This window comes from Betta splendens, chromosome 9, assembly GCF_900634795.4.
Source record: "Betta splendens chromosome 9, fBetSpl5.4, whole genome shotgun sequence".
Taxonomy (NCBI): domain Eukaryota; kingdom Metazoa; phylum Chordata; class Actinopteri; order Anabantiformes; family Osphronemidae; genus Betta; species Betta splendens.
In genome coordinates, this window is record NC_040889.2 from 28,513,692 (window position 1) to 28,537,360 (window position 23,669).

The 23,669-nt window shown below is 45.3% G+C and overlaps 1 protein-coding gene across 6 annotated transcripts in view; it reads left to right on the forward strand.

Moving 5' to 3' along the window:
- The window catches only part of adamts3 (ADAM metallopeptidase with thrombospondin type 1 motif, 3), a 70,527-nt gene that overhangs the window by 37,909 nt on the left and 8,949 nt on the right, over positions 1-23,669 (forward strand). For 4 of the 6 annotated variants that reach the window (XM_055511625.1, XM_055511628.1, XM_055511626.1 and 1 more), the window contains 11 exons: positions 3,824-3,929; positions 6,718-6,861; positions 7,864-7,996; positions 11,000-11,113; positions 11,549-11,694; positions 11,954-12,129; positions 12,669-12,802; positions 13,019-13,142; positions 15,687-15,770; positions 16,226-16,306; positions 19,640-19,803. In XM_055511625.1, coding sequence (XP_055367600.1) covers positions 3,824-3,929; positions 6,718-6,861; positions 7,864-7,996; positions 11,000-11,113; positions 11,549-11,694; positions 11,954-12,129; positions 12,669-12,802; positions 13,019-13,142; positions 15,687-15,770; positions 16,226-16,306; positions 19,640-19,803 — 1,406 coding nt within the window. The remainder of the gene's footprint in view (positions 1-3,823; positions 3,930-6,717; positions 6,862-7,863; positions 7,997-10,999; positions 11,114-11,548; positions 11,695-11,953; positions 12,130-12,668; positions 12,803-13,018; positions 13,143-15,686; positions 15,771-16,225; positions 16,307-19,639; positions 19,804-23,669) is intronic. The other 2 variants (XM_029162118.3, XM_055511627.1) reach the window with 2 other exon arrangements.

A 23,669-nucleotide genomic window follows, 5' to 3' on the forward strand; every position in this document is an offset into this window, starting at 1 on the left:
GCTGTTTTGCGTAAGACTATAAACAGTACAAAGCTTGTTTTTATACAAAATCAACCTAAAGCTTTTACATTATTTACGTCAAACTGCTATATTAATACTAAATATGCCTTTATTCCATGTAAGACGTTTAACAGATGTGAATTTTTTCATCACAGTGATGAATAACATTCTTTGGGAAAAAGCCTGTATTTATTTTCGTCTTTTTCAATTTAAATAAGCTGAGGATATTTGTAGAGAGCGATACATGTGGCCGTTACTCACATCCCAGGAACCTCTTCAAACAACAGCCTGCACATGTCAGAGACTTCATCTGTGAGCTTTGGTTTGATCCTATTAGCAGCACACTGAAACGCTGAGGCAACAGCGAGGCGGCGCCGAGTGTCGCTGCGTTTCAGTTCATGCCGGTACAGCAGCGTAATTGAAATAAGGGGTATTGTGTTTAGCACGCAGACCGTTTAACTTCATCTGCACTTTGCTGCGGCCCCGCGTCTAAAGGACTGCATCTTGCCACATGATTAAAGCTTCTGTGGATTATTCTCCCCAGCTCTGATAATGAAAGCAGCAGCGCTTCATATTTGGATGCGCTGCAAGTGTTGCGTCATTTGTACAGTGGAGCAGGCTGTGCACCGGAGAGTTGAGGCATTAGTAAGAGCTAAGAGCAGCTGGTGACCTCTGACCTTTAGAAAAGTCAGCAGATATTGTACTTCCCTGAAGTGAGCTGCACCAATGTGGTTAAATCCGTCAAACCAGTGTTGTCTTGTTCACAATTATACCAGATTCCGACATCTCTACATCCTCTATAGCAACCAATCAGGGGATTTACCAGTTTGAATGTCTGGGTTGTTTCTTCTGGTGTCATATCCAGTAATTAACTGAACAGAAGCATTTTGAACGTTTGATGTGATCTGGTTTTGCCTGGGTGCAGAGGTAGACGGCTTTGATTTAATATGAAGGCATCAGTGTGAGGAAAGCATTGTTAGCACTAATAATACTCCAGCTGGTTCTTTTATGTCTTTGAAGCTCCCTTATTTATTTCGTCAAGTAAAGTGCAAGGGACAAAGACCTGCTTCCATCACACTAGTGATGGGAGAATGAATGACTGTGTGTTGGCAGGTTCAGTAACAGGTGATTTGCAAATGAAAGCGAGTAGATTTTAAAGCTTGTATCCTTTTTTAATCATTTTAACCTTAGAATAAATTTGTTGGAGACATAAACTCATTTTTGCCACCTTTTTGCTGAAAATCAGTCAAATATGACGATTGTCACTCTGAGCACCTTCCGCTCTCAATGTTGTCAACAATGGCATTAGGGTGTGATTGGCTTCATGGCCTCCTGCAGGACGCCGGTAGTCAAAGCCAGAATGGTTTCAGTGATAGTGGGGAAAACATCAATCACCTCTCAGCAGCACTGCCTTTAACCATTTTTAGATTTTAAAACCTGGAAATGAGGCGCCGTTATGGATGTGTGACATTTTTGGAAACAGAATCATTTTCACTGGTGAAATAAACAAAGCGTCTGGACAGATTTCAGCACATCGGCCACCAATGTTAAAGGTTGTGCTCCTACAACCATCGGCCGGTAATTAACCAATTAACATTTCCATCCATGAAACATTTGTTGACTGCTGAGATCAAACAGGCAACGCTGATGTGATAATCTGACAGTTCTCAGCTTCTCGGTCCAACCTCCTGTGCAGTGGATTAAGTGCTTTCACACGGAGGCTGTAAATTCATCTTTGAGGCATGTCTTTGATATTTTTAATATTTTCGTAAAATATTTAGCTTAGTCCCAGAATGAATTACAGTTGAGAACAAGCAATTTAGTCCAACATCTGCTGTATCTGAGTGAAGATGTGTTTCTCAGCAGAGAGTCTGTTTTCTAGCAGTGTTTAAATCACACTTCTGGTTAAAATGTGTTTGTAAAATGTGTTTGTAACCTGATTAAATCTATTAAATCTCAATCTTACAGATCTGTCTATCAAACCGACACGTCCTGATGCCCAACTCAAGGGAAAGAGCATCAACTCAGTGGGAATTTAATGGGCCTGTACCTTCATTATGTAAATGTTAGGGTTTAAGGACGTAACTTTGTGATGTTCCAGCCAAGGCCGTCTGTTCTCGGTGCAGCCGCACTATTTAGACTGCGTTGGATGGTTATCTCATTAGTTTTTGTCTGTCTGCTTTGTCTCAGCCTTTCTTTCCTCTCAAACCAGCATTTTGAATTTCAGCCAACATGTTCCATTTGCACTCTTCTGGCAAATTAGAATTTCAAACATGCTGCTCCCGTGTTCCAGTCCGCTCTCTGGTTTCCCTTTTTGCAAATCCAAAGCCTGTTGATTAAAGCAAAATGGCTTTGGAAAGTTGTGAGCCTGTAGCCTCCCTGGGGAGTCTCACAGTGTTTGTCAGGGAGAAGATGATGCGTTAGAAAGAAAGACGATTCAGAACAGACTGACCAACCCTCCTTTAATAACTTTATGCAAATGATAAGGATCTGTCAAATGAGCTATTTTCTGTTCTAAAGATGCAAATATATTTTTGAACAAGGCTTAGTATAGTACAGTAGATGTGCTGACAAACTGATGGCTCTCATTCCTGGGCTGATCACAGCTGGTAGAGCCTCTGATTGATCACGTGTTTAACACTAGCATGTTATTATTATGTAAAACAGCTTAAAAACCCGCTCCCGTCTCCCTCTGACCCAGATGTGTGGACGTTGTGCACCTGAGTTCCCCATGTGTTGGCGGGTGTTAGCATTCTGCCCAGCGGAGGGAAGCTCAGCGGCAGCAGTGGTATTTGCAGATGCAGCTGCAGAGCCGGCCTGATTGAATCTACAGTGTGTGTCAGCACTGTGGATGGAGCCACTTACCTGGTGACAGCGGGGGTTGGCCTCAGCCCCCTCTCCCCCCACTCTCCACAGGGCGCTTGCTGTAGCAAATGAAATAGAAATTGGACGGTACTGACAGTTCTGGGAAACCCATGAAATGGAGTCTTAGCCTCCGTTCGTCGCGCTGATGCTGTGACTCTAGTGTCTTTACATCCTGTTTAAAGGTATACACAGAACATCAGATACAAAACCCAGAGTGAAGTCATACTGATCTGTATAAAAAGACTCAGAGAATGCTGTTATCTAGATTATAGCAGCTGGATGAATCCACCCGAACTCTAAATATGCAAAACCTCTGCCTGAGGAGTCCATGAGGTCTGAGACTGTTTCCTCCAGCAGGGTCACTTCAGGCCTTTCTTTATTGGCTATGACGGGTTTGTTCACTTTTAGCTCATTAGTAAACGTGTCGTTTAGGGGAATTAGGGCTGCTACAGAATCTGTAGCTTCCACCATCAGTGACGCACGTCAGTAATCTGCTTGTAACGAATGATGCAACTTCATGCAAATGAAGTAGTGAATGGTAATTAATCATCAAGAGGCTGGATGAAGGTGCGGCGGTTCCTCCCCCCCTGCTGTGTCTCCCCTCTGGCTACGTTTGCACTATGCGCTTCCTGTTTTCAGTGGAGCTCGTGATTACGTGTATCATTACAATCATTACTCATGCCGCATAGAGACACACACACAGATCTGTCCTAGTTCGTTCCAGGCCAGCCTCCTGCTGGAGCGACATTTAGCCATACAGGAAGTCTGTCACTAGACGCTCAGGTTTGCTGCTTCTCCGCCTCGTTACCTTAGGAAGGAAGGGATCTGCGCTTTTAGCTCTTCTACGCTTCAAAGCATGAAATGCCTCGGCTTTGAGAGAGGCAGGAAGTGTGTGACATGGCATTTCTGACTTATTGCATATATGCAGTGATTGACCTTTAACTCCTGTGCCCCTCAGGTTACGCTCCTGTCACAGGAATGTGCCACCCAGTCCGGAGCTGCACTCTCAACCACGAAGACGGCTTCTCCTCAGCCTTCGTCGTGGCTCACGAGACCGGACACGTGTGAGTTGCTCTAGTCTTTGTTCCCCTTGTGCGTGTGGAGGTGCTGTAAGCGCCCAAACACACACATTCCTCTTGCCAAGGCGACAACATGCTTCAGGGCAAGGAAGGGATGGTTCTGCATAATCACACACGCAGAGTGTGAACACGTTCCGTGGGCGTTCGGCATGTCGTCTGTGACACGTGGGACCTTCACGCTGACTCACAGAGAACATCTTGGCTTTAATTGAGTCTCATACTTTGCTTATTTAGGATGTTTAAAGAAACACGAGGTCACAGCCTGAGTGCTTCTTACCGCTGCACCTATTAGTCTGCTGAAGTGAAGTTTGCAAATTTACAGAAAAAAACAGGAATATAAAATTATTTATTATTGACAAAATAGTATAATTCAGAAGACTGGCTTCATAACCTGAAAATAGGGCCGTAACACTGATTATAAAGCAACTGTGTCTCCTATGCTGTCGCTGGCTGGATTCGGGTTCTTGATGCCTGACACAAACAAGCAAACAAAAGATATATTTCTCATTTTCTCAGACACATAATGGAGTTAAGCCCACGTGTGACGCCAGGATTTGAAGGATCAGTGTTTATAATCTGCTCAGTATGGCCAATACTGACAGCATCAGATAGTGCTACTGGGTTGACACCACATGTCAGGCATTATCAGCTTGTTCTGAGCTGGGAGTCCAATTTCAGACTGGAGCAGATATGAGCCACCCGGCAGCGTGCAACCGCCTGTAACTGACTCCTGTCCTGTTACTGTTTTCATTTTGAGCTCGTTGTGAACCGGAGTTAAGACGCTGGTTGACAGGTCAACCAGCTCCAGCTTTACATTCATGGCTCCGCGGCCTGAACCTTGGACATGTCAGCCGAGGGTTTCGTCTCCAGATGTTTCCAGGAAGAAACGCGCAGCTCTCTCTTAGAATTTTATTTCAAGATGTAATCCTGCTAAAGAGGAGAAAGCTATTGACAGCTGCTAAGCTTCTAAGCTGGAGAACAGCTACTGTAGGAGAAGAAAAGAGGTGATCTGAAAGCCCTGAAGAGTTTCCTGGGTTGAAGATGAATAGCTGGCTGAAGCGGAGCCAGGCTATTGAAGATCAGTGTGTAAAGAGATGTTTGCGTCTGGCGTCACATCCATCGCTTCCCAGCTTTTACACACTGATTCACACTGTATGTGCACATGAACACGGACGCTGCTGTTTGAGAGTATGTCACCTGAGACGCGCTAGCGCCTCAACAGAAGATGTAGGAGGAGCTCACGGGAAGTGGTTGCGATGAAGGAGGAGATCACTGAGACGCTGCAGCAGAGCGAATGAGTATCTGAACGGCAGAGCCATCGTCAGCAGGCTAATTGGAGGCAGTGCAGGCTGCTCGACACGGCCCATGTTTGTTTTGGTACCAGAACCCTGGGGATTTGCTCCTGAGCTCCTGAGCTCATTACTGACCAGTTGTTGAGTGTTGTCTTGCTCCTTCCTGACTGCAGGTGGGTGGAAACGGGGTCCAGATGTGGGTTTGTCCGTTCCGTCTTGTCCAAAGCGGTTTCAACTTTTCCACAACGTGTCTGGTTAGTTCTGTAACTGGACCTGGAAGAAGCTGTGCTGCTGTGTGCTTGTGCTTTTGCTACATAGTTCCTAGGCTGAGTTTGTGCTATGGACTGGATTGACTGACACATTGGTCAAGCTGTTAGATCCTAATCGGTCACCCCGAGATTCTTTTTACTGCATGTTGACAGACCCGCTGAGAGAGTTGATGTTTCCTGTCATGGCAGAGCGTGGAAGTGGAAACCGGTTCAGAGTTTAATGCATCTGAACTGTAACAACTTTCACTAGACGGGTTGTAGCTGTTAGCAGGTGTAAAACCAGACTGGGTGTCGGTTTTCAGGTCAATTGATGGATATTTCACAACAAAAGCAGCTGCCTCAACAGCTGGAAGAATTTCACCGCCGTGGAGATTCAAGAGGAGCCACGGACCTCCCTGTGTTCAGTTAACCATACACATCCTTTGGGATTTCACACTGTCGGATCGATGTCTCCCTCCACACGTGTTAATCCAGTGTGGGAGAATGGGTGGATCAGAATCCTCAGTCAACATGCACCATATTGTATCTAGATGACCCATCAGGACCTGGTTGTTTAACTGTGACATAAGCATCCATCAACTCGGTCACGTGGCCACAGTACTAGTAACAGTAATTAACTATTGACTCTAGTCCTGAGAATAATTATTGTTATTCACAACAGAGGCGTAACCGAGCACCTTCTGTTGCCTACGTTTAATTAAATACCTGATTGTTCAAAATGCTCTGTGGAAAAAGAGGATTTTAGTTAAACAATAGCTTTAACTGATGCTGATCATATTTAATAGGATTCAGCATTTAAGGTTTTTATTCGTTTTGCTTTTGCCATTTTTAACTAGGCAGGAGCCGCAGTTCATCACAGGAATGAATACTAACTGATGCATAATGATCACAAAGGCCCGAAGGAGTCACACGGAGCCACATGACAGACTAAACAACATAAACACCCGCCATCTGTTCCCTTTGTGAACCAACTGCTTTGATATTAACAGCTATGTTAATGAGAAGCAAGTTCGCTTTACACTTAGTCCACTGGGTCCAATTACTTTTCATTATTATTATTATCCCAGCAGATATCTATGTGTAAGCATCCTGCTTTAAGTGCATGACTCCCACCCTGTTTGCAGTAATTGCTCTAGAATGTGGCGGTGAATGATTAAAACCTGTTGCAGTGTGAAGGTTTGATCATCAGCCTGTCTGTTCCTGTGGGCACAGGTTGGGCATGGAGCACGACGGCCAAGGCAACCGCTGCGGAGACGAGACGGCCATGGGGAGCGTCATGGCTCCTCTGGTGCAGGCAGCCTTCCATCGCTACCACTGGTCCATGTGCAGCGGACAGGAGCTGAAGAGATACATCCAGTGAGTTCAAGGTGGCGCTGGCATTGTGCCTGACAGCATCACAGGCTCATTTCATTACCCTGAAGTCAAGCGAGGCAGACTTCAACCATGTTGTAAAATGTGGAGGCAACATTTGAAAGAACTCGAAGAAGCCCAGTATTTTAAAACGACTTGTATTTTTGTACCAAAAGCTTAATAACAGCATTTCATGCCTCTTTTCACATCCTCTAGTCATGTATATTTATTTTATAACGGGTAAAGTCAAATTGATGAAGTTATTTGCATCCATCTATAACAACTGCACACGCTGTGAAGCTCATCCATGGCACAGATGCATTTACGACTATTAGTGGGCGAGCAAACATTGATCTTTTCAACTCATCTGGAAAAAGAAATCAATATTTGACAGTGAGAGGTCACTGTACCATGATGTATGAAAAGAGATGGACAATAGCAACATCCAATCAATCGCCATGCGGTGAAGCTGCCGGCGATGATGATCCAGTGCAACGACAAGAACGTGTGTCTGTAGAACCATAATGTCGGATAATAAACATAGAGGCTTTTTAAAGCAACTTGTTATCGATCTCCGCTTAAAGCTGAAAGCCGTGTTCAGGGAGCGCTTTCTTACAGTAGCTGCTGAAGCACCAAGCTAAATTGTCGGATGTTTATCTGCTCAGTGCAGCTGAATTTAAAGGTTAACTCAGGCGCAGTTTCTCTGCTTTCACCTTTAAAATGTGTTTTTTTGACCGTGTAATGGATTGTAAATTAAAACACACTATGATGGACAGGCTCAGGCCAGTTAAGGTCAGTAAAAATGTAAAGACACGTCACTACAGATGCTGCAAATGCACGCAGGCATTGTTTTTCCCTTCCGATTCTTCACTGACGTGTGATGTAATAAAACTCGTTAGAAACCACAGGTTAGAAAATTGCTGCATTCGAATAAATGAAATGGAATCAAAAAGAAAATGGAGTCAGGATAATGTGTATTTAAGACTGACGTCTGTCATCTCCTGCCAGCACATACGACTGCCTCCTGGACGACCCCTTCAAACACGACTGGCCACAGCTGCCTGAACTCCCTGGCATCAACTACTCTATGGACGAGCAGTGTCGGTTCGACTTTGGAGTGGGCTACAAGATCTGCACTTCGGTGAGCGGCCTTTTGGCCTCCATTAAGCAGACAGATGTACTCCGTCGTAGAAAGTGGTTTTGCTGTTGGAGAGCTGGTTTCATCAAGGTTTCATCCAACTACTGTAGAACTTCCTCAAATCTATTTCCTAAAACTCTATTTTATTTGGAGTTTAAACCTCAGTTAGACCAGCAGCTGAGTCCAGCTACACTATGTCATAAAAAAACCTCTAAACAGCTGGAAACCACGTCTGAAACAGTGTGTGCGTGTGTGTGTGTGTGTGTGTGTGTGTGTGTGTGTGTGTGTGTGTGTGTGTGTGCGTGCGTGCGTGCGTGCGTGCGTGCGTGCGTGCGTGCGTGCGTGTGTGTGTGTGTAGGTGTTCATGTGTGCGTGCGTGTGTGTGTGCGTGCGTGCGTGCATGTGTGTGTAGGTGTGCGTGTGTGCGTGCGTGCGTGCGTGCGTGCGTGCGTGCGTGCGTGCGAGGACTTGACAGAGGCCCTGGATAACCTTCACTTGATGACTAAGCTCTTGACTTTCAATCAAGGTGGGAATTTTGTTGAAAGCACTTTGACTTTGCGCAGACTCCTTGTTATTCAGCTCTGCCAGGGATGAAATCTGCGTCATTTGATTTCAGTAAATAAAAGAATGACGAGGTTGATCCGCTTGGAGGTTTAATATCGTCCCTCTGCCTCCGTTGACCCGCACAGGTTTTGTCACAGTGTTGTGTTTTAATAACTTACCAAGACCTGCTTATATTTGAAATCATGAAAAGTCAACATGATTTTCTTTAAGGTGCTATGAATACTATATACAGTATATCAGCAATGTTCTATTAATATCCTCTACATGAAGCATCATTTATGGCTTCAACTCAAAACCAGACTGTTTTTTATCAGCAGAGCATCATATGGCAGAGACAATAAGAAGGTGGCTAATGAACATAGAGGATATAATAGTTCCTTCAAGTCTGTTTTCTATAAAAATGCCATATTAATAACCATAGTGTTGGCTTGCAGATTTCATAAACTGCAGAATTAATGCTCTTTAAACTAAATTAACAGTTACTTAATGTTTACTCAACTGCTGCACTAAATGTACTCCATGACCTTCCACCATTCCACTGGCTGGTCTGTGGTCAGCTGGAGCTGTTGTAGCTTTGCTAGACAGAGGAACACGGTGTTTGTTTACCCTGGAAACGCTCCTCCTGCAGCCGCTGGGATGAGAGCATTAGAGCACCAGCCTCCGATCACGCCGACAGGAGAGGCCTGATTCAGGCCAAGTTCAGCTCATCCACCCTTTCAAAACCGAGCGCGGGGCCAGATTGGCCACAGACGAGGCTCAGAGTCCTGAACACAACTCTGCAACGTGATTAATGTCACCTATAAACAGTTAATTCACCCCGTGTTTACTTCCCTAACCTCAACTGATGAAGCAGAATGAAAGGAGAAGTCTGAAATCAGTTCTATTGGTAAATTGATTTGAATTTCCATCACAAAGCACCGCTCAGATCAATAGTTCATGTGTGAATCACTCTGATGCAATCTACCAGTAACAGGCTGCCCTAAAATATTCCATTCCATATAATATATGATTTCTAAAAGAAAGCTTGATCAGGATGAACCACTTTCTCGACTACTATTATTTAAAATAGTCCGATAAATCCAAACTGTACTTGTGTCTCATCTGTACTGACCTGTTTCACTGACTTTGATCCTTGAGGCGGCTGACTTTGATATATTCTAGTTTGATTCTTTCAAGGGCTACAGTTATTAACAACAGCATCAGGAGGTGGAGATCAACACCTGGACACAGTCACCTAGTGTGAGAACTTCAGTCAGTCCGTCTAAGCTGAGCTGCCTTAAGCTGTTAATATTGTAGCAGCTCCTTTGTGCTTATGGTCTCGTTGCTGCAGGATCACTGGGACCTCGCTTCTTATATTAGATCTTTGAGGATTTTGTTTTCATGGTGTGTTTGGTATGAAGTGTGTTTTTTGTGGCACCATCAACTTGTCACAAATTGAGCCGGGTCTTTCCAGGACTCCTGGGTTTGATCTGGGTTCGGACAACCACACAGGGAACTGGAGCAGAGTAAGGGCACAGGTCCAGCAGCCCATTCTGCATTCTGTTTGCTCATAAGAATCCAAGAAAAGGCTCAGTGGACAGAAGACACAGTAACTTTACAGGACAATGAACACGGAGTAAAGTGCAGATAACGATGGCCATAAGACCAATAACAACTACATTCATTGATCAGAGTTTGGGCTGTAACATGTGGGTAAATCTCTGCCCTCAGACAAAGGCTTGTTTACCAGTCCATCGAATTGAACAGATGAAATAAAAGCAATGATGCAGCTTGTGAGTGTTACTTTACGTGTCACGTCATCACAACTGCTTAAAAGACATCAATGGCATTGATGATATGAGAAAGTACTTGATGACTTGTCAGCCAGAACATGAAAGACACTGAGAGACACATCAGACAGCTGATAGAACATGAAAACAGGGGCTCATGTTCTTCAAAAGGCCTGTTGGCAAAGAGATGCTCCAAGCAGCAGAAATCCTCAGTCAGTTCAATCAGTTCAATGATCTGTGCAAACCTTCACTAAATCCAACCAGCTCAGTCAGAGGAAGAGAACTCAGTCAGTCCACTAAGATTTAGTTCCTCTCATATTGTAAACAACCATTTCCTTTGTACAGGAGTCAATAACAGCTAGATACAGGTCATTAGTGCTGAGTCGGCCACATGCTATGACTACATTCTGCCATATGCTGTAATATCTTTTTGCATTAAATCCATTTTCTACAGTGTAATCCACCACTGAGCTGTAATTGCTTCAGTGCGTGTCACTGCTAGAAGCTTTGACTGAGCACAAAGCCTCCCAGCGCTGCAGACGCTCTGGATCGGGAGATTTTGAACAGCAGCTGGATTCGTGCACAGCATCCGTTTGTCCTTCTGCCTTTTCGCTTTTGCGTCACAACCTGAGCAGTGAAGCCATTTGAAATGTTTATCCCGCCTCTCTTTCAGTTTCGCACCTTCGACCCGTGCAAGCAGCTCTGGTGCAGCCACCCAGACAACCCGTACTTCTGCAAGACCAAGAAGGGGCCGCCGCTCGACGGGACGGAGTGCGCTCCTGGAAAAGTAAGCTGTAAATCATGTGTGGAAGACGTCCAAGTAGCAGAACATCAACACATTATTTCCTCACAACATCAGAATGACATCAGCGTTATTAGCATCTCATTCTGGAATCACAGGCTGCAGCCGTCCCTCCTTCTGTCAGGAAGCTTTTAATAGATTTTTGGGTCTGGCTGCAGGGGTTTGTTCAGAATCAGACCTGGATCACAGTCAGTGGTCAGATTCATCTCAAAGGTGTTGGACTGAACTGAAGGCAGAGCTCTGTGCAGGCCAGTGAACTGGGAAACCATTACTTTACTGATCTTGTTACAGGCTCTGATACTGTATGAGGCAGCTGCACAAACAAGTTCAGTGCATAAATGAGAAAGTGGCCTGGCCACGTAATCCTGCTCAGGCAAGAGAGTAACGCTGGCGTGCTCCCAACCCCGTCTGTGTCTGCAGTGGTGCTACAAAGGTCACTGCATGTGGAAAAACCCCAACCAGGTCAAACAGGACGGGGCCTGGGGATCCTGGGCCAAGTACGGCTCCTGCTCGCGCTCCTGTGGAACCGGCGTTCGCTTCCGGATGCGTCAGTGCAACAACCCAGCGTAAGTGACCAGGATCTGGAACCACTGTCAGATAAAAATCTGCTATTATGCTAATTCACAGCTGTGAGAAAATGCATTCACAGGTCATTATTATGATGCTTCAAGCTCCAGATGCCCGGTTAAATAAGCCAAACCCTTCCCATAAGCTCCTCAGCACCGTAGCAGGCGATCACTGCTCTGGCAGGATGTGTTCCTCTGTTCTGGGCTTAAAAGCTCTGGCTCATCAGCCTCTCTGATGCTCCTCCACCTCCCACCACAGGCCCTCCAACGGGGGCCAGGACTGCCCCGGAGTCAACTACGAGTACCAGCTGTGCAACACCGACGACTGCCCCAAACACTTTGAGGACTTCCGGGCTCAGCAATGCCAGCTCCGAAACTCCCACTTTGAGTTTCAAAACGCCAAACACCACTGGCTGCCGTACGAGCATCCTGACGGTACGCCAGACAAACGTCCTCGTCTGACTCGTGTGTCTTAGAAGAAAACAGAACCTGTTTTTTCAGACGTTGCTTCGATTTCTCTCTGAAAGTCGAGTTCGTAGAGATGAAGTCCAAATGAAGTAGGATGATGAATGGAGTTGCATGTGTTCCACAAAACTTCGGGTTCGTGAGACTGTTATGAATCTGATCATAAACCTTCATGTCACATAATAAAAATGGAAGAAAGTAATAAACCAAAGGAAAAGAGTTGAGACACCATTTCTAGAATAGAACCAGAATGTTTAGCATGAACTCAGCATTTCACAATTTAATTAATTAAATACCATGTTGTAGCGTGGCATCAGTTTTCTCTTTTAGTCCTAAATACAATGTAGTAAGTTTGTCCAGAAAAGTAATTTCATTAGTTGAATCTCTTGATCGAAATATTACCAACAAATGACTGTAGTTTTTAAAATGCAGCATTTTCTATGCTCTACATTCTATTTTCCACATTGCAGCCTAATCTTTTTAAGCAGCGTAATGGTCCTGTCTTGCAGCCAACAAGCGGTGCCACCTGTACTGCCAGTCAAAGGAGACGGCAGACGTGGCGTACATGAAGCAGCTGGTGCATGATGGGACGCGGTGCTCGTACAAGGACGCCTACAGCATCTGCGTGCGTGGGGAGTGTGTGGTAAGGACGGATGATTGGCAGAGGTTTGGAAGCTGTGAAGGATGTGTATGTGTATGCACAGTATTTGTATTGTATGACTTCTTACTGCTAATGTGTGCCAACGTTTCTTTTGTGGCGTGAGAAATTTAAAGGACAGCTGGATTCTGAACTCGAACTAGACATTGTGGTGATTGTTACCGAACAAAAAGTTCATTGTGACTCTCTTTTGCTTTCCAGAAGGTGGGCTGCAACAGAGAAATAGGCTCGACCAAGGTTGAGGACAAATGTGGGGTTTGTGGTGGGGACAACTCTCACTGCCGAACAGTGAAGGGAACCTTCACCAGAACTCCAAAGAAAGCCGGTAAGGATGCGCCGAACCCGACTCCCAGCTTTGAAACCACAAACTGTGTGTTGAGATTCCAAACTGAGTATCAGTATATCTTATATCAATAATGAAAGGAGGTGATAACGTGTGGATTCATACTGTAAGGAATGCGACTGGAGGCCTTGTTTATGTTGGGTCAGATCAGAATTAGTATTCACAGATTTGATTAAAACTACAGTGACCATTTAATTTATTATAAACCCAAATAAACCGTACCTCAGTTCAACCGGGGCTCATGTAACTGATGTGATGGGAAACAGTAATTACCTGTGGTCTGAGTTCATCCTATTAGTGTAACACCTTCATTGTTGGTTCTGCTCTGTTATCTTTTAATGAGAATTTGCTGTAAGTCTAATTTAATCATTTAATCTATTACTGAATCGTTATAAACACCTTCCAGCATCTCTCCAGTTTAAACTGGATGCTACCCGTGCGTTCCTCACTATATTTTCAGCTTCAGACTTCCTTTGCTGAGCTTCTTCAGTTGACGGTGGAAAGGTTTTATTTCAAGGAAACTAAATTTGCAGTTGATTGCAGTTTTTCCCCTTCCTCCAAACTCTGATGAGCCTGCAGCCCTGATTAAAAAGCAAAGCGGCTGCTGCCTAAAATCACATCTTGATTAGCAGAACCCAATCAGCGCGCTGCACTTAAACATTTATTTTAGCCGTTCCTTGGCTCTGGAGCAGCTTTTTTAACAATCGACAGCCAAGTGATGATCTCTCAGAACAAAGTTGATCAACTGAAGTCGACCACAAACATCTCTCTTTTGTAAATTACCGTCATAGAATCTGTGCTCATCGCAGTCAGAGTCACAGCATTAAGAAACCTTTGCCTCATCCTGGAGGATGACGTCCATCATCTCATTCCACACTGCAGACGAATGTAAGCCGATTTAACTTTAAGCTCAAGGCTTCGACCTAGAATAGTAGTTTGAGCTAAAAAGACATTTGTACCAGGATGGATTTGATCACATGCTGAGTCCTGGCTGCTCCAACATCCTGTGTGGTCTGGAGCCTGCAGCCATGCTGGCCCCATGCTGCACCCACTTCCTGTGTGTGTGTGTGTGTGTGTGTGTGTGTGTGTGTGTGTGTGTGTGTGTGTGTGTGTGTGTGTGTGTGTGTGTGTGTGTGTGTGTGTGTGTGTGTGTGTGTGTGTGTGTCACGTGATGCTGATTTGACAACAGGCAACCAGCAGCAGAGCTCAGGCTGTTGGTTTGAGACATTTAATGATTTATGGCAAGGCAGTAATCCAGACAATGAAGTGGATGCTGGCAATAGATCCTGAACTGAGTCTCTAATGATGAATCCTAATGTGACGTGACACTGATTTACATCTGTGCCCTGTGTAAAAGGAAATGAATGGATGTGTGAGTGTCTGACAGGTCCTGAGCAGTGGAGGCCGAATGGATTAGACTCTTAATATTAATTATGAACAGTTAAACCCACATGTAATTGTTCAGTTAAACACATAGAAACTGGTCCACTGATGTTTTCAGCTCTGCAGTGTTTCCACGTTAACCACCAGCATGAATACATTAACCCGCCGTGTGTTTACAGCAGCGCTTCCATGATGCCTCTCACTCAATCTGGATGCGTCATCTAAATTGTTTTGTAGCGACGTGATGCTGTGAAAGGAAAAACACAACTGGGTTTTTTTCAACATGGAGGCTTCACGGAACCGTTGCGACGTGACTTGTTCTAATTTTTCTCATTGTTTTTTTCTCACCCTCGTTTCATCACTCACCTTCTTTAACAGGGAAACAGTTAAGCAAGAGAGCCCAAAAAGAAAGCGCTTTGTTGGAAAACACAATATGCAAGTATCCAGCGTTGCTGCCTTCCTCACGCTCCTGTGTAGTGTTTCCTGTGCGGCTTGTAGCGCAGACACACGCTTAACGTTTGAGTGTTAGAACCTGATGTGTCGTTACTAATTTGTTAATTAACGTCTGAGTCGCCTGTGGAAGCTGCTACAGGCCTCGTCCCCTCATCCACTGTGTAAGAAGTGCTTCCTTTTGTTGCCTCTGTGTGGAACAGTTGATGAAACAGCCTCACACACTAACCACACACACACCTGCAGTAAACCTACAGAGCTGTGACTCAGCTCCACTCTCACCGAGCGCCAGGACCGGTTCTGGCGGCTTTACCGGGTCTGGACCGTCGTTTCTATGCAGCTGTTACAGCAGCTCAGTCCTGTCTATTTTGGCCCTCCGTGGCGTGCGGAGCCTGCGTGCCACCTGCCGTGACCCTTAGAAGGGGCGCCGCTCGCATTCATTATCACCTGAGCGTCGCGGCTGCGTATCAGGAGACCCAGATTAATGCACCTGTCTGTCAAACCCAAGGCCAAGTAATGACACAGCTGCAGCTCAGCCCCGGTGATTGGCAAGTGCCGGGTTGCATGCCAAAATAGTTTGCCTCAACTCTAGTCCAGTGTCGCTGCATGCGTCCTGTAGGTTCTGCTGCTGAGACGGTGAACTGAAGAAGAGAGTGGACGTCACAAGACTAACTGATTGTTTTCATTTTGAAGGGAAGACCAGAGGAGCCTTCTCTTTGCCCAAAGGAGCTCGAAATGTGTTTTTAAATGAGAGCGACGACCCTAGAAATGTCCTGGGTGAGTCACGGTAGGTTTGTGAGAGGTGCACGTCCCTGAGGTCGCTCTGCTGCCTGTAGTGTCTCATCCCTTATTGAAACATGGCTGAAGGCGTGTTTGATTCACATCACACGACCAATATGAACCCAAAGACGGGGAAGAGTTTGTTTCAAGTGGTCATAAGTGTGAGGATGCGCTGGATTTTTATGACCCATGATGTGAATGAACCTTTGCAGCCGGTTTGAATAAGCTTTTTCCTGCAGGCTTCCACCGCAGGAGGCGAAGCAGACGCTTCCCTCTTCTTAAACTGCCTCCAACATCTTTTTGTAGAGCAAAGTGACCTGAACATCTCCAACATGGGAACGTGTCCACCTCTGCAAACAGACAGATTATTTCTGTCTCTGCTTAACATATCTGTGTCTTTCTCATCTTTCCTAACCGCTTCTGCTTCCGCTGCTGCTGCTGCTGCTGCAAAGGTTACCTTAAGATGTTTCTCATTCCTCCTGGAGCTAGACATGTGACCGTCCAAGAGCACGAGGCCTCCCCTCAAAACCTTGGTAAGTGCAGCATCACAACACAGACACATGATGAAAATATGTCATCAGCGTCTCTCTGTTTCCACGGAAGAGAAATGGGAGCACGTTGTGTAAAATCGTGTCTTATCGTTTAGTCCTCGACTGAGGCTCGTTCATGAGTCATTAAACTGCATTTTCTAAATTGGTTTCTCTGTGTTGCAAAAACGTGATTGTGTTTTCTTTTGTGCATTTGTCATTTGAAGATACTCGTGGCATTCATGAGCTGAATAGAACCTGAAATAGTGGCTTTGCAGGATGCGTCTTAAACAGTTGGAGCCAAAAGAACATCATGGTTATTGTGTGTGGTCTCATAGGAAGTTTGGAACAGCCGTTCAAAGATCAGTGATCGGTAACTCACAGGACCATGTGTTATTTTCCAGAAGCAGATCAGTTCAGTTTGAAGCTTCCCAACGTTGGCGCTGGTCTTTATTATAACCCAGACATAGAACCATTGCGTTAGCAGCTGATAAATGCAGGGTCAGTATTTACATCACTTGTTAATACTTTCTGTTGTTTGGTTTCGTGAACTCAGTCGAGCCTTCAACCCGAGACGCAGCCAAACAGTAAATATGCCATCATTTAGTCCCTGCCAACACTCGGCCTCCTGTGGAGTTTGTTGTTCACATGACTGGAGGCGGAAGGAGGTGGCTCAGCCCTTTGTCCTACGAGCAACGTGGGATTTATTCAGCATTTTGAAGGTGAAGCAGGCCGGCGTCGGTCTCTGCAGCTCCAGAAACCACTTCCAAATTCCAGCATTTGCAGATTTGTTATTTGCTTGTGGAGGAAATAAATGAATCTAGAAGTAACTCACCTGTGAATCATTTTGTCTTCCAAATATGTTGAATTATAAAATTCACCTTGACTTTTGTTGAAATCTCCCTTTTTTAGCAGAAGTTGCAGAGAGTTGGTTCTTTGTTTCAACTACAAAGCTTTTTAATCCTGTCTCTGGGTACAAGCTCATTAAAACCACCTCTGTTTGACTTTTAATGTCTCAACTATAACCAACCGTCAGCGCTAATTAGAAACCTGTCGTCCAGGAGCCACACTGAGAACATGTCGGACTGTTTAAAGTCCCTTCATTTAAAGTCAAGCAGCTGGTGGATTTCTATATACGTTAATCTGGAACCAAAGTCCCTCGTTTGACTGCTCGTTGCATTCTAGTCCAACACATTTGAGTCCCAGCTTTTCAAAAAATGGGTTTTATACTATAGTGAGAAGCATGTATTTCCTCCAACACAGGATGATACAAATTGTATGTAAATGCTGGAAAGGACAGTCACCCTCCACATCGCATTACGATTGATAGCAGAGCCATGCAACAGCGGCTGAGCTGCTGGAAGTGATGCTGTTAAACAGCAGATTATTGGCTGTTGTCCCCAGTTTACCTTCTGTGACCCTGTGGGCTGCTCTTCAGGTCTGACAGGCAGCAGGAGCAACGCTGCAGATAAGAGATTCAAAGTCATATTATATAAATGGGATAATTACAATAGGATGATAAGGTTTTAGTGATTTGCATTTGTCCCAATGAGAAGCTGCGTAGGTGAAAATGTTTGTCTTGATTTTCAGCCAGAGAAGCTGTTCATAGTAATGACAGCGCCTTGAAACTTGCCATTGTGCGTTAACGAACGGCTTCTAGGTTAAATACAAAGGCTTGACCTTTCAAAAACTGCTTCATTCATTTTCTGAAGCACCTGAGCCGTCGCCAGAAGTCAAAGCACATTAGCTTTGCTGTTTCATAACAGTGTTGGAGGAACAGCTCTTTTCATTTATGAAACGAAGGCTTGTTTCTGTAATTAATACTGAGCAACGTGAATGTCTGACTAGACATTAGGCTCCTGTACACATGTAGGTCACTATGTTGGTATTCATGATTACAGGCTACATTTTATGCTTGGTCCATTCGCTGCCAGCTCTCTGTCACGTTTTTTCTGCGCCAACCTTCACACTGAAAGCTTCTTCAGCGGAAATATAATTTCCATTAATTTGTCGTCACCGAATTCTGAAGTTGTTCCAACCTTGTCCTCCATAAAAGCATCCTCCAGTTTCCCCCACTCTTCTGTCCAAATTGCTTCGACCTAGTTCATCTGAGTGTAAACATGTCATTCGGGGCTTTGCTGTCCTTCCCGAGAGCCGTCTCCATTAGCGGCACATGGCGACTGTGGGGCCTGTGCTGAAAGGCCAGTGAGTGGTCTCCCAGGCTTGGGAGGAACTTGATCTCCCAGGATCAATCACTGTCTTCACAGTGTGATTATGCTGAACTGCGCTGCAGCTGTGGAAGTCGCTCTGACCGCACATCGCACGTCTTGTGCTGTAGTTTGTAGCCTCCATCACTAAAACCTCTGTCATTATCTGTACAATGACATGATGATGGAGCAGATTTTTCTTACCTGCTTATTTCTATAAGTCTCATTTCAGTGTTTCCTCCATTTCTGTCACTGTCTGTGCATTGTATTTTACTGTAGCAGCATCGAGGCGGTAAAAAAAGGAAACAGAGTTCACCATCTTTTGTTTTCGGTGCTCAAGAAAACACTTAACAAACACTTAACATAATTCATGCTGAACAGTGAAGAGCTTGAAGTGCAGCAAAGAAGAATCTATTAAAAGCTTAAATGATTTTCCATTTTTAGAGGTTTAATAAACAAATGGGCTTCACAATAAAACTCTGTTCAGCCTCAAAAGAACCTTAAAAAGAACAAAGCAGATTCTGGGCTTCTGTGGAGATTTGCTTTTGTTTAGAGCTGTTTATTTATATTTATTTTATATTTATTTATATTTATGGCGCAACATTATTAAAAGCTGTCTAACAGGCCTCGTGCCAAAACCTATAGAAATATATCATCTACGTCTCCAGGCACGAATAAAACTGCAATCAATTCTAGGTTCTAAAGTTTGAGTGATATGAGAAAGTTCCCATAGCGTCTGCAGCAGTAGATGGACGGAAGCTAAACTAGAATAAAATCCTAACGCCTCAAAGGGTGAATGGATTCACACTGAGCTCACACTGCAGCTGCAGTCAGTCGGGCCGGGTTGAATTCATGAGCGCGGTGCTGAGTAAGTGTCCTTGAGCACCGGAGGAAGAAATCCGGCATCTTTGCCTTCCTTTAATTAAACCTATTTTGCCCTGTGGATTCAGTTCACATCATGTTCATACATATGAAGCAGCTGACAAGCAGCTACTGTAATTGTGTTTGTACAGCCTCTCCCCTGTGACGGCTTTTATTAATTTCAAAAGGTTCTTCTAGATAAACTGAGTCAGACGAGTCGTGGATCTGTTCTGAATAACTCCGAGCCTTTGTAACAAATGACTGATTACAGCCGTCAAGAACCAGGCCACAGGACACTACATTCTCAATGGGAAAGGAGAGGAGGTCAAGTCCAGGAGCTTCATCGACCTGGGCGTGGAGTGGCACTACATCATGGAGGACGACGTGGAGACGCTGCACACGGACGGGCCGCTGCACGACCCCGTGGTGGTTCTGGTAATGATCGCTCCCCTCCATCGAAGCCTGCGTCTCAATTCATCCAAAAGCTAATTTACGAGACAATGAGCTCTGCAGAAAAGATCTAATCTTAATCTTTCCAATCCTTTTCTATCACAGTATCTGTATTCAACCAGTGAAGTGGTTCTGAACCTCTCTTAAAATGCAGGACTTGTTCCTATGACAGCAATAATACATGAGAAAAATTCATATCAGCAGTGTTAGTGATAAAAATTACAAGAGCCACTTAAAGATTAGTTGGATTAGAATAAGATAGTTGGGTGACGGTTTAAAGAAATCAAGGCTTTCAAGGGCAGCATTTGAACAGCATTTGGTCTGAAGAACCTTCAGACCAAACGTCCAGGCAGCGCAGCAGGGAGGAAGTTACAATAGTACAGTAGTTACAGAGGCAGCAGGTCTCTGGAGTGTCTCTACTGAGACACAGATGACCTTCAGATCACGGGCAGAAGGAACGTGATGCGTTGAATGAATGCATGTATGATCGTGGCAGACACGTATGCACGCGTTTGACGGACGTCTCATTATTTACTGCATGATTGCTTGATTTCCCAGGTCAGTAGTTTATTATGCTCAACTCTAATGTTCTCATGTATTCATAGGAAGGTCCACTTCTTGGAACTGGACTGTTGTACCCAGCAGCAGTGCATCATTTATTGGATTAGTTTTAGTGTAATGTCATTACCTTGGACAGAATCGCGCATAATGCTGATATTGTCCTGTTCAGTGTCTCCAGTGATGCACTTTGACTTCCAGAAAAGAAAATCACCCCCAGGACTGGAGTTTTTCTTTAAGTCTGAATACGAGATCTGACATGTAAAATTCATGGTGGTGATTGTAGTAGATTCTTCACTTCGTCAGAGAATTCACACAGACGCAACTTTGAGGTTTAGATCAATAACGTGTAAATTAGATACAGACAGGCGGAGTCTGTACCGAGCGGTGCCACATGTTAATGTAAAGTACAGCGGCACAAGGTCATGAGACATTTAGCTTGATTTATCCAGATCACTGTGTCATCTCTCATGCTGCTTGAGCGAAGAATGTGGAATCCATAAATAAAGCAGGAAACTCTGAGCTCAGTGTCTCCTACAAGAATCTGCTCATACACGGCTGTCTTGCAAACGTTGGACCCATTGGACAGATAACCATAAGATCATAAAGCAAACATGAGGTTTTAAATCCACCAGTGATGCAGCCTGTGAGCAAACACAAAGCGTGATTCATCATTGTCATTGTGTCCTCACATAGACACCTCCTGTAACAGACACGGTTCTGAGTGGCATGAGGCGCTGAAGCCATGAAGCCTAAGACGTTCTGCATTCAGTGAGTGGAAGTGAATCCTGTCCTTAAGCGTCTTCACTGGAAGAGTGAATAAGAGCGTAATTTAGGCTAAACCCCCCCTAAAGACCTACAGTAGATCTTTCTGTTGACAGCTGTTGAAGTGATTTGTGTGTGATCTTGATTCAGTCAGACTGATAATGTTATGTATGTAATATTTTAGTATGAAATCACTGAATGTAAACCATCAAATAGATTCAGATGCTAGAACTATTCAGTGACTCTACATCACTGAGCTTTATTTTTAATGTTTTGTCTTGACAAACGGGTTCTAATCTGGTTCTTATACAGCTCCTAAGTATGGACGTCATTAAACTGAGGGGAACCTCAGACTGACACTGTGGGTCTGTCGGTCTGTGGGTCTATAGGTCTGTGGGTCTATAGGTCTGTGGGTCTGTAGGTCTTTGGGTCTGTGGGTCTGTAGGTCTATAGGTCTGTAGGTCTGTGGATTTATAGGTTTGTAGGTCCGTAGGTCTGTGGATCTGTAGGTCTGTGGGTCTGTAGGTCTGTGGGTCTATAGGTCTGTGGGTCTATTCTGTAGGTCTGTGGGTCTGTGGAGCATGCTGTAGGTCTGTAGGTCCGTGGGTCTGTGGGTCTATACTGTAGGTCTGTAGGTCTCTGGGTCTGTGGGTCTATAGGTCTGTAGGTCCGTGGGTCTGTAGGTCTGTGGGTGTGTAGGTCTGTGGGTCTATACTGTAGGTCTGTGGGTCTGTGGAGCATGCTGTAGGTCTATAGGTCCGTGGGTCCGTAGGTCTGTGGGTCTATACTGTAGGTCTGTAGGTCTCTGGGTCTGTAGGTCTGTGACTCTGTACACCTGTGGGTCTGTGGGTCTGTAGGTCTATAGGTCTGTGGGTCTGTAGGTCTGTGGGTCTATAGGTCTGTGGGTCTATACTGTAGGTCTGTGGGTCTGTGGAGCATGCTGTAGGTCTGCGGGTCTGCAGGTCTGTGGAGCATGCTGTAGGTCTGTGCTGGTCTGCTGGGGATTCCAAGCGCTGGCTATAAATGCAGAGCATCTGTCGCGGGCATGCTGTGTTTCTCGTCACGGCGTTGCTGCGTTGTGCGTGCGTGAACTGTAGCCCCGGTCATGTTGAGCGTTGACGATGCTCTGAAGACACTTCAGATTCATGAAAACATAAAAACGATTAATGCAAATCCTCTGTCTGTGGGTCTGTAGGTCTGTGGGTCTATAGGTCTGTGGGTCTATACTGTAGGTCTGTGGGTCTGTGGAGCATGCTGTAGGTCTGCGGGTCTGCAGGTCTGTGGAGCATGCTGTAGGTCTGTGCTGGTCTGCTGGGGATTCCAAGCGCTGGCTATAAATGCAGAGCATCTGTCGCGGGCATGCTGTGTTTCTCGTCACGGCGTTGCTGCGTTGTGCGTGCGTGAACTGTAGCCCCGGTCATGTTGAGCGTTGACGATGCTCTGAAGACACTTCAGATTCATGAAAACATAAAAACGATTAATGCAAATCCTCTGTCTGTGGGTCTGTAGGTCTGTGGGTCTATAGGTCTGTGGGTCTATACTGTAGGTCTGTGGGTCTGTGGAGCATGCTGTAGGTCTGCGGGTCTGCAGGTCTGTGGAGCATGCTGTAGGTCTGTGCTGGTCTGCTGGGGATTCCAAGCGCTGGCTATAAATGCAGAGCATCTGTCGCGGGCATGCTGTGTTTCTCGTCACGGCGTTGCTGCGTTGTGCGTGCGTGAACTGTAGCCCCGGTCATGTTGAGCGTTGACGATGCTCTGAAGACACTTGAGATTCATGAAAACATAAAAACGATTAATGCAAATCCTCTGTCTGTGGGTCTGTAGGTCTGTGGGTCTATAGGTCTGTGGGTGTATACTGTAGGTCTGTGGGTCTGTGGAGCATGCTGTAGGTCTGCGGGTCTGTAGGTCTGTGGAGCATGCTGTAGGTCTGTGGGTCTATAGGTCTGTAGGTCCGTGGGTCTGTAGGTCTATAGGTCTGTGGGTCTGTAGGTCTATAGGTCTGTGGGTCTATACTGTAGGTCTGTGTGTCTGTGGAGCATGCTGTAGGTCTGAGTTTATAGGTCCGTAGGTTCGTCGGTCCGTGGGTCTGTGGGTCTGTGGGTCTATACTGTAGGTCTGTAGGTTTGTGGAGCATGCTGTAGGTCTGTGGGTCTATAGGTCTGTAGGTTCGTGGGTCTGTAGGTTTGTGGGTCTGTAGGTCTGTGGGTCTGTAGGTTTGTGGGTCTGTAGGTCTGTAGGTCTATAGGTATGTGGGTCTGTGGGTTTGTAGGTCTGTAGGTCTGTGGGTCTGTAGGTCTATAGGTATGTGGGTTTGTAGGTCTGTAGGTCTGTGGGTCTGTAGGTCTATAGGTATGTGGGTTTGTAGGTCTGTAGGTCTGTGGGTCTGTAGGTCTATAGGTATGTGGGTCTGTGGGTTTGTAGGTCTGTGGGTCTGTAGGTCTATAGGTATGTGGGTCTGTGGGTTTGTAGGTCTGTAGGTCTGTGGGTCTGTAGGTCTATAGGTATGTGGGTCTGTGGGTTTGTAGGTCT